Raw genomic sequence first — 10,491 nt, forward strand, 5'->3', positions numbered from 1 at the left:
GTCGCCATGCCCGGCTAATTTTTGTATTTTTAGTAGAGACAGGGTTTCGCCATGTTGGCCAGGCTGGTCTCAAACTCCTGACCTTGGGTGATCCACCTACGTCAGCCCTCCTGAAATGCTAGAATTACAGGAGTGAGCCACTGGCCTTTATCCTTTCTTATGAAGACACTTGTCATTGAATGTAGGCACCACACTGGTCATTGGGATTATCTCATTTAAGATCTTAAACTTATTTACATCTGCAAAGACTTTTTTTTTTGATAGAGGATTTCACTATGTTCCCAGGCTCAGAGTACAGTGGCATGATCACAGCTCACCACAGTTTTGATCTTCCCGGGCTCAGGTAATCCTCCCACCTAAGCTTCCCGAGTAGCTAGGACTACAGGTGCGTGCCACCACACCCGGCTAGTTTTCTGTAGAAATGGTTTCACCATGTTGCCCAGACTGGTCTTGAACTTGTGGGCTCAAGTGATCTCCTGCCTTGCCCTCTCAAAGTGCTGGGATAACAGGCATGAGTGACCATACCCAGCTACAAAGACTCTTTTCCTACATAAGGTCACATTCACGGGGTCCAGGTAGACATCTCTTTTCAGGGACCACAGTTCAACCCACTACAACTAAGCAGTGCCACACTTTTCTTCAGGTAGGTGTGGCTTATTGGATATTTCATTTTTAGGTGACCTTGGCCCCTTGCTGAAGAAGGGATAGACCCACTCCCTCTGCAGAAGGGCTGAGGTTTAGGCAAGGTCAACTCTTTCCCCGTCTCATGACATTAACATTCCTATGCCCATTAGGTGTCATTCTGCCAGCCCGGCTTGTTCTCTGGTGTTGGGGGGCTCTCCGTGGTCGGCAGTTCTGGCAATACGTCCCTGAGTCTACTCACTGCCACGTGATCTTGGGCAAGCCATGCCTCCTCTTTCAGACTCAGTTTCTTCATCTGTAAAGTGAAGGCTCACGCTCCCCACCTCTGGATCGGAGATGCTGGGGGAGTCCCTAAATAGGAAGCCCCATGTCTGTCCTTAGGTGGGAATTCTGGGCCTCGCTGCATGGCGGAGCTGCTGATGGCCTCAGGCTCTTGCTGTGGACCCTGAGGTACACGGTCTCACCCCACCCACTCTTGACCCTCCAACAGCAATGGAGCCAAGCCCCAAATACTTCACTTGTTTCTTTTTATTTGGTGTTGGATCCAGGACAAGGGCAGTGGGGAATCGAAGCAGGGGCTTCCCTAGCTTCATACCCCCAGGCCCCTGTGCCTCTGGAATGTACCAACAAGGGGCAGGGGTTTCAGGGGGCTCAGCCTCTTCATGGGGCACGCCTCAGCCCTGGGTTTGTCGCAATTTGGCCTTGAACTTGCCTTTGGCCTTGACCTTCCTACGGGTGCTAGGAATTGTTCCGACTTCAAAGGGCAGAGGCAACAAGGCACTTCCAGCTGGGGGCCTCGGAGGCACAAGAGAGCAGGAGCCTCAGTGTGAAAGGAGGGGAGAAGAGGGAGACGGTCAGAAGTCTGTTGAGGAAGGGGCTTCTGAGGGAGACAAGCTCTTCCCTTGGGGTGCCAGCCAGCCTGGGAGCTGCCGTCTGCCTGTGCCCTCCAGCCCTGACCCCATGCTCAGCACGGTCCACTGGGTGTGAGCCACAGGTCGAGGCCCACCTTTCTTGGCTTCAGGATGCTGGGTGCCACCTTGAAATCAAGGTTAGGTGGGAGGGAAATGAAGACCTTGGCCGTGGGTAGAGTCATCAAGGCCTTGCCTGTGGTCGACAGGGCCTTAGTGCCCACCAGCTTGCTGTGCTGTCGTCTGAGGACCTGGCCCTGGTGTCGGAGTACATGGGGAGAAGGCAGCTGGGCCTTGGTGTGGAGGCTGGGGAAGTGGTGAGGGGCTGTGGGAGCAAGAGAAGCTGTGAGGGCCTGGGGGGCCCCAAGGTGGCCTAGCTGCCCTAAAAGGTGTGTGTGGAGGATAGGGGGATGTGGAGGGGGCGGGATAAAGGCAGATGGAGCCCTCCGGGTTCCTCCTCCAGAGGCAGTGAGAAGAAAACAGGGTAGAGTCCAACAGACCTGGGTCTGCATCCCAGCTGTGCCCCTTCTGAGCTGTGCAACCTTGGGCAACTTCTTTAAACTTCCTGATACCTTGGCTGGAAAATGGGGATAATAGCACCTACCTTGCTAGGCTGGTGTAGGCACTAAAGGAGCTGGGCAGGTAGTGGCATGGGGCACACTGTTAAGTGCTGGACACATGTTAGTTATTTTCCCCAGAGGTGACTGCTTGAAGGCAAAGGCAGAATACTGCAGTGGGAAAAGCGTAGGCGCTGGAGAGAACAACCTGAGCTTAAGTTCTGGCATCTTTGAAATAAGGTCATCTTTGAAATAAATCACTCTGCCTCGCAGAGTGACTGCTTTGGAGGAGACAATACTTATTTGGCCGGGTTTTTTTTGTTTTTTTTTTTGACAGAGTTTTGCTCTTGTTGCCCAGGCTGGAGTACAATGGTGCAATCTCAACTCACTACAACCTCCGCTTCCCGGGTTCAAGCGATTTTCATGCCTCAGCCTCCCAAGTAGCTGGGATTATAGGCACCCGTCACCACACCCGGCTAATTTTTGTATTTTTTAGTAGAGTAGAGATGGGGTTTCACCATGTTGGCGAGGCTGGTCTCAAACTCCTAACCTCAAGTGATCTGCCCGCCTCGGCCTCCCAAAGTGCTTTTTTTGTTTGTTTGTTTTTAAGACAGCATCTCGCTCTGTCTCCCAGGCTGGAGTGCAGAGGTGCAATCATAACTCACTGCAGCCTTGACCTCCCGGGCTCAAGCCATCCTCATTAGCCTCGCGAGTAGCTGGGACCACAGGCTCGCGCCACCATGCCCAGCTAATTTGGCTGTGTATTTTTAAAGAATACTTTGTGAGTAGTGGCTTTTACTTGCTACTGGTGGCTCTTTGGTGGGGTGGCTGATCCAGGTGGTTAGGAGGGGCCTGGAGAGCAGGAATAAATCTCCTTGGGACCCTTGGGTGTTTTGGGCGAATGGTCTTACCCAGGGCCTGGGGGTTCTTCAGACTCAACGGCAATCTGTTCAAGTGGTGGGGTTGCCTGTCCCCACTAAAAAAGGTCATAGTGAAAATGCAGCCTATCCTGGTGCTGGGGGCGTCCCACTCTGGGAGATTGGGGCAGACCAGGGCTGTGGCACTTTTCGCCTTGCCTTTCTTCCCCTTTCCGAGGGCTGAAGTGGTGGCAGTGGAGACTGGCTTCTCACTGTGCCCCAGGCTCCTGGCCCCAGCACCTTTCCTAGAAGCTGACCTGTGGATAGGGGTCCCCGAGTCCTTGCCTTCCCTAGAGCCTCGCTGGGTCAGCAGAGGGACTGCTGGGCGGACCCCCATCTGCCGATGACACATCGCCATGGGCTTCTTGATGCTGGAGCCCTCTACCAGGAGCCGGATGCCCACATACTGGGGCACCTCCACAGCAGGCTGTGGGCAAGAAGAGGAGACAAGGCCCACTCAGTCAGTGGTAGTGGAATCCTTGGCCCAGCGGGACCCAGGGTAGAGATGGGTGGAATTACTTTCTGAGGCACCTGGTCAAAGAGACATTTCTGAGCTGAGAAATGGAAAGCCCACCTCTGAGTCAGTACCTAGAGTCACAGAGCTCCAGGAATTGCTAGCCCAGAGGAATGAGGGAATCCCAGCCATGTCCCACCAGCACCCCTCAGCCACATTTCCCTCCTCAGCTGCCCCTAGCCCCTGCTGGAATGTGTGTGGCTCCACTGCACAGGCTACCGCAGGTGGACAGCTTCCTGAGCTCAGCCAATCAGATTCTCTGCACAGGGAGTTTGAGTTACGCCACCCAGACAGGTAAGAGGCTTGGAGCCTGCCTAGAGCTTCGTGTGAACCCAGGTTATGGGGGAGCAGAAATTAAGAACCTTAAAGAAGGCAGTCTGTGGAGAGAATGAATTAGCGAATATGCAGAGGAAGGCAGAGAGAAGGGTCCAAGGAGAGGGACTCCCTTACAACTCTCAGTTCCTATCAGGCCAAGCTGTGTGTCCTGCCCTCAGCTGGGCTCCAGGAGAGCTCCCTGTGCCTCGCCAGCAACCTGGAGTCAATTGGAGGTATCTTCTGTGCCACTGAAGGATCCTGATCAGAATCTATCTAAACATCAGAATTACTTGGAGCTTGTTAAAAATACAGCTATCCGCCGGGCACAGTGGTCACACCTGTAATCCCAGCACTTTGGGAGGCTAAGGCTGGCAGATCACTTGAGGTCAAGAATTCGAGACCAGCCTGGCTAACATGGCAAAACCCTGTCTCTACTAAAAATACAAAAAAATTAGCAGGTCATGGTGGCAGGCACCTGTAAGCCCAGCTACTCGGGAGGCTGAGGCAGGAGAATTGCTTGAATGCAGGAGGCGGAGGTTGCACTGAGCCGAGATCGCGCCATTGCACTCCAGCCTGGGTGATAAGAGAGAAACTCCGTCTCAAAAAAATAAATAAATAAATAAATAAATACAGCTATTGCCGGGCATGGTGGCTCATGCCTGTAATCCTAGCACTTTGGGAGGCTGAGGCAGGCGAATATCTGAGGTCAGGAGTTGGAGACCAGCCTGGCCAACATGGCAAAACCCCGTCTCTACTAAAAACACAAAAATTAGCCAGCCATGGTGGGCACCTGTAATCCCAGCTACTTGGGATCTAAGAAGGAGAATCACTTGATTCCAGGAGGCGGAGGTTGCAGCGAGCCGAGATAGCACCACTGCACTCCAGCCTGGGTGGCAGAGCAAGACTCTGTCTCAAAAAAAAAGAAAAATTAAAAAAAAATTCTTTTTAATCAAATAAAAATATAGCTATCAGCACTCCCGAGTGGCCCCAAATGATGAGGGAAAGCTCATCTTTAAAGAAGAATCTCAGCTAATAAATGCAGAAGGAACAACAGAATTAGACATTTGCCATTTTGCAACTCTAATAAAATAGGCAATAATCAAAACTGGTATCAAAACAATTAGATGAATGGATGACAGGAAAATGACAGTCATCTGGACAGAGCCAACACAACACCTTACAAAAAAATTAATTGCAAAGGGGAGATGTAGCTTATAATGGAGAGATCTCGTAACCACCGCTGTAACCCACAGTCAAACTCAGCAGCACTAACTGTGAGACACTGTCAAAGGATGTGCCTTGTGATGCCACATGAGGTACCCAACATCACCTCTGAAGTGCTCTTGGCAAAAATGTTTAACCTGAACCTCATCAAGCTGTCTGACCTAACTTCTAGTTCCTGAGACAATCAGCTAACAAAAGACCAAGGTAAATAACACCATAAGGAAACAATCGGATAAATCCAGAATGTGGGACAGTTCTACAAAACAACCGGCCTGGCCCCTCAAAAGATCAAAACTGTGGTGTCAAAAGGCACTGGGGCTGGCCTAGATGAAAAGAGACAAAAAACCAGTGCAAGGTGTGAGCCTTCACTATGTGCTGGCCTAAAAACAAAAACAAGAACAAATCAGCAATAAAAGACATTTAGAGGGCTTGGCGCGGTGGCTCACGCCTGTAATCCTAGCACTTTGGGAGGCCGAGACGGGTGAATCACGAAGTCAGGAGATCGAGACCATTATGGCTAACACGGTGAAACCTTGTCTCTACTAAAATACAAAAAGTTAGCCAGGCATGGTGGCGGGCGCCTGTAGTCCCAGCTACTCAGTGGGGTGGAGGCAGGAGAATCGCTTGAACCCGGGAGGCGGAGGATGCAGTGAGCCAAGATGGTGCCACTGCACTCCAACCTGCGTGATAGAGCGAGACTCCTCTGTAAAAAAAAAAAAAAAAAAAAAAAAAGATGTTTGGGGGACATTTGAAAAATGCAGATGCGTAGTCACCTCCCCAAGCTAGACATCTTGGGTCAATCTCTGGGGGTGGAGCCTCCTGACATCCATACCTTTAGAAGCTTTCACATGCTTCTGGCCTGGGCACTGGCATTGGGAGCACTGCACTACAATGGCACCTTTTCCCTCAGCTTGCTCATATTTTCCTGCCCATGTATTTCCCCATTTACATTTTTTGAAACCAAAACGCCAATATATTAATTTAAGAACTGATCGGGGCCGGGCGTGGTGGCACACGCCTGTAATCCCAGCACTTTGGGAGGCCAAGGTGGGCGGATCATGAGGTCAGGAGATCAAAACCATCCTGGCTAACACAGTGAAACCCTGTCTCTACTAAAAATACAAAAAATTAGCCGGGCGTGCTGGCGGGCACCTGTAGTCCCAGCTACTTGGGAGGCTGAGGCAGGAAAATGGCATGAACCCGGGAGGCGGAGCTTGCAGTGAGCCGAGATCGCGCCACCGCACTCCAGCCTGGGCAACAGAGCAAGACTCTTATCTTGAAAAAAAAAAGAAATGATCAATAACTGTAATAAAGACGAGGTCACTTAGGTCATGTGATCGGTATGCTCTCTTCCTGTAACCAAACCTTGACAGAAGCCGAATGCTAATCAGAAGCCACTTAAACTGCCACAAGAAATTCTATCCAGAGCTCAGAAAGCTTTGCAATCAATTTTCTGACTGATTTTTTAAAATGCTGTTCTATTTTACAAGTAGACTCCAATCTCTCTTTGAAGCGAGATGAGTGAAATAATTATAATACTAATAATAATAGTAGCTACCAGTAATTGCCTATTACTATACATTCAGGCACTTTACAGGTTATACATGATGAAACTCCTAACCTTATTAGGTAATAACAACATTAGCTAAAACTTAGTAGCATTTACTATGTGCCAGGCACTATTCTAAAGTACTTTACTGGCTGGGCACGGTGGCTCCTGCCTGTAATCCCAGCACTTTGGGAGGCTGAGGTGGGCGGATCACCTGAGGTCAGGAGTTCGAGACCAGCCTGGCCAACATGGAGAAACCCTGCATCTACTAAAAATACAAAAATTAGACAGGCGTTGTGGTGGGCACCTGTAATCCCAGCTACTTGGGAGGCTGAGACAGGAGAATCGCTTGAACCCAGAAGGTGGAGGTTGCAGTGAGCCAAGATCATGCCATTGCACTCCAGCCTGGGCAAAAGAACGAGACTCGGTCTCAAAAATAAATAAATGAAAATGAAGTACTTTACTTATCAACTCATTTAATTCTCACAACTCATAGTACCTAACTTTGTGAGTTAGGTACTATTTTTATTCTTACAGATGAGGAGACCTAGGGGTTAGGAACTTGTCCAAAGTCACACAGCTTGTTGTCACTGAACAGGAATTTGAAACCAAGGAGACGGCCGGGCGTGGTGGCTCAAGCCTGTAATCCCAGCACTTTGGGAGGCCGAGACTGGCGGATCACAAGGTCAGGAGTTCGAGACCATCCTGGCTAACCCGGTGAAACCCCGTCTCTACTAAAAAATACAAAAAAAAAAAACTAGCCAGGCACGGTGGCGGGCGCCTGTAGTCCCAGCTACTCGGGAGGCTGAGGCAGGAGAATGGCGTGAACCCAGGAGGCGGAGCTTGCAGTGAGCCAAACTCGGGCCACTGCACTCCAGCCTGGGAGACAGAGCGAGACTCCATCTCAAAAAAAAAGAAGAAACCAAGGAGATTCCAGAATCTCTGCTCTTATGACTATGCTATATGCCTCTCTAGAAATATTATCCCCATACACTAATTCATTTTATTCTCCCATTCCCATGAGAAAGTTGGTAATAATATCCCCATTTCAAAGATCAGGAGACTGAGGCTCAAGGAGGTGAGGTCACCTTAGCAGGACCAGGACTTGAATCTGGGTCTTAAACTGGGTCTGACTGCAGAGTCCTATGCTCCACTATGGGGCTGCCTGGAAGAGGGTGCAGACTCTCTGGGGTCCTGCCTGGGCCCAACCTCCTCACCTGCTTATAGATGAGCTCAAAGGCTCCTGTGTCACAGTTGCGGTCCAGCCGCCGGTCAATGACCACGCGCAGGGTGTCAGCTTGCACGCCAGCACAGAGCCGGGCTGTGACTGCCGTGGAGGGCGCCATGGTGGGGCTGGCGTTGATCTCAATCAGCCAGGGCTGGAAGTCCTCCCCGAACACAAAGTCAGCACCATAGAGCTCAAAGCTGGCCTTCCGACACTGCACAGTGTCCTGGGAGGTCTGAAGTGCATGGATTACAGCATCCTTCATGCCAGGCACGATGATGGTGGACCAAGCATTTGGGGCCCCCATCTCCTGCAGGTGGGCCTGGAACCTCTGGCTGGACCACATGTTGTCTGGGGGAAGCAGTGGATGCCGATGGCATGAGTTCTCCAGGTGCTTCTGGATGGAGTTGTTACACAGGTGCACTGAGCTGGGGCAGAGAGCAGAAAACTGAAGTCCAGGCCCTTGTGTCTCTCCCATCCAAGTTCAGGGAGGACAGGCAAGTCCTGGAACCAGCCCTGGGCCACCCTGCACTATTCAACTGGAGATGGGGCCCTACTGGGAAGGACAAAAAGGACAGAGGCCTGGGCCCCACCACATTCCTTTAGGGCCAGAACTACTGTTATCTCTCAGGGCTGCTCTGAGGGCGCTAATTATGGGGGCCACAGTACTAAGTGCTTTGTGCATAGTCTCAGTTAACCATCTCAGTGTTTGGAAGATAAGAGGGTGGGTAAGGGTATGGCCCCGTCATCACCAGGACGTGGTCAAGTGCCATCTCCACACTAGTTGTGAGACCTTAGGCAAGTCATCTAACCTGCGTGCTCTTCACATCTGCAAAATGAGGGTAGTAACAGTACCCACTTCACTGTTTTTTATTTTTCTCTTCAGACCTGGTGAATAGGAAGTATTCACTGGGTTCTTATGAAGAATAAGATAATGGATACAAAGTGCTTAGCACTATCACATATGAAGCACTCAATAATTGATAGCCATGAATTTCATACTACTGCCTCCATTCTTCAGATGTGGAAACCAAGGCTTAAATAGGTTTCACATGACCAGAGTCAAACAACTTGGAAGCTGCAGAGACAGAATTTGAATTCAGGCTTCAACAAGGCTTTCTCTCACCCCAGAACTTAACACGACATCTTGGTTTTCAAAACTTCTGACCTCCTTTCCCCTGCTCTACATTTGCTTCCCTTTTTCCCCCAACGACAAATATAATCTTTTTTTTTTTTTTTGAGACAGAGTCTTGCTCTGTTGCCCAGGTTGGAGTGCAGTCGCACGATCTCAGTTCACTGCAACCTCCACCTCCCAGGTTCAAGCAATTCTCCTGTCTCAGCCTCCCGAGTAGCTGGGACTACAGGTGCCCGCCAACACACCCAGCTAATTTTTATATTTTTAGTAGAGACGGGGTTTCACCATATTGGTCAGGCTGGTCTCGAACTCCTGACCTCAGGTGATCTGCCTGCCTCAGCCTCCCAAAGTGCTGGGATTACAGGCGTGAGCCACTGCACCTGGCCCAAATAATCTTTGAACCTGTTAGATAATTTCACTTGTGTTCATCGCTTGTCTGTTTCTCCCTGCTAGAATGTAAGCCCTTGACAGCCAGGATCTTGTTTTGTTCACTGCTATACCCCAAGTGCCCAGAACAGTGCATGGCATAAGGTACACACTTGATCAAATCTGTTGGAGGGGCCAGGCACAATGTAATCCCAGCACTTTAGGAAGCCAAGGTGGGACGATTGCTTGAGCCCAGGAGTTTGAGACCAGCCTGGGCAACATAGTGAGACCCCATGTCTACATAAAAGAATTCAAAAATCAGCTGTGGTACATGCCTGTGGTCTCAGATACTTGGGAGGCTGAGGAGGAAGGATTGCTTGAGCACAGAAAGTCAAGGCTACAGTGAGCCGTGACTATGCCACTGCACTCCAGCCTAGGCAACAGAGTGAGACCACCCCCTGTCAAAAAAAATAAAAATAAAAAATCTGTTGGATGCAAGGACAGCTGGCTGGATGAGAGCCCGCCTGCCTGCAGTCTGTGTATGGAGCCTAGCGCTGCTGCGCGAGTCCCCTGCACTGTATTTGCCTGTTTGCTTGCCAGTTCCCCAACTAGGCAGGGAGCTTGTGGGAGGCGAACAGAGGGGCTCACTTGTCCAGGTTCTTCAGGGAGAAGGGCTGTGTGGAAAAGCGGATATAGCTGTCGCGGTAGAACCACACAGTAAGTGGGTTCCAGTCAGTTACCAGGAACCACTGTCTCAGGTCAAACTTGGTGCCAAAGATGAGCAGGGGCCGCTCAATATACTTCTGCACCACCCATTTGCCGTCCTTCATCACCATGGGGTTGCCATTCACTAGCTTCAGCATCTCCTCCAGGTGGTCCATGCATATGATGCCTACGGGGGAAGAGGGCAGTCAGGGATTGAAAGGTCAGGTGTGGGCTGGGAGAAGGGCCAGCTTGTCATGAGCTCTCATCCCCTCGGAGCTGATAGGGCTGCGTGGGTAAGGCGGTCTCCCTCAACCAGAACTCAGTTCCCTTTGAGAAAGCCAGGAATTTGCTAAGGATTTTAAATTTTTCCTAATTAACCAGTTTTGTTTGATTAAACAGGAATATATACATGGCTACAAATTTAAAGTGCTGGG

General features: G+C 50.5%; 1 protein-coding gene across 1 annotated transcript in view; it reads right to left on the reverse strand.

Moving 5' to 3' along the window:
* Positions 1-209: 209 nt before the first annotated feature.
* Positions 210-10,491, reverse strand: part of TTLL3 (tubulin tyrosine ligase-like family member 3) — a 27,601-nt gene continuing 17,319 nt past the window's right edge. Inside the window, 6 exon segments of the mRNA XM_011998578.1 lie at positions 210-1,237; positions 1,240-1,462; positions 1,649-1,875; positions 3,310-3,451; positions 7,844-8,279; positions 10,001-10,244. Of these exon segments, the coding sequence (XP_011853968.1) occupies positions 1,068-1,237; positions 1,240-1,462; positions 1,649-1,875; positions 3,310-3,451; positions 7,844-8,279; positions 10,001-10,244 (1,442 nt within the window). The 3' untranslated portion in view covers positions 210-1,067.

Source organism: Mandrillus leucophaeus, unplaced genomic scaffold, assembly GCF_000951045.1.
Source record: "Mandrillus leucophaeus isolate KB7577 unplaced genomic scaffold, Mleu.le_1.0 Scaffold576, whole genome shotgun sequence".
NCBI classification, from domain to species: Eukaryota; Metazoa; Chordata; class Mammalia; order Primates; family Cercopithecidae; genus Mandrillus; species Mandrillus leucophaeus.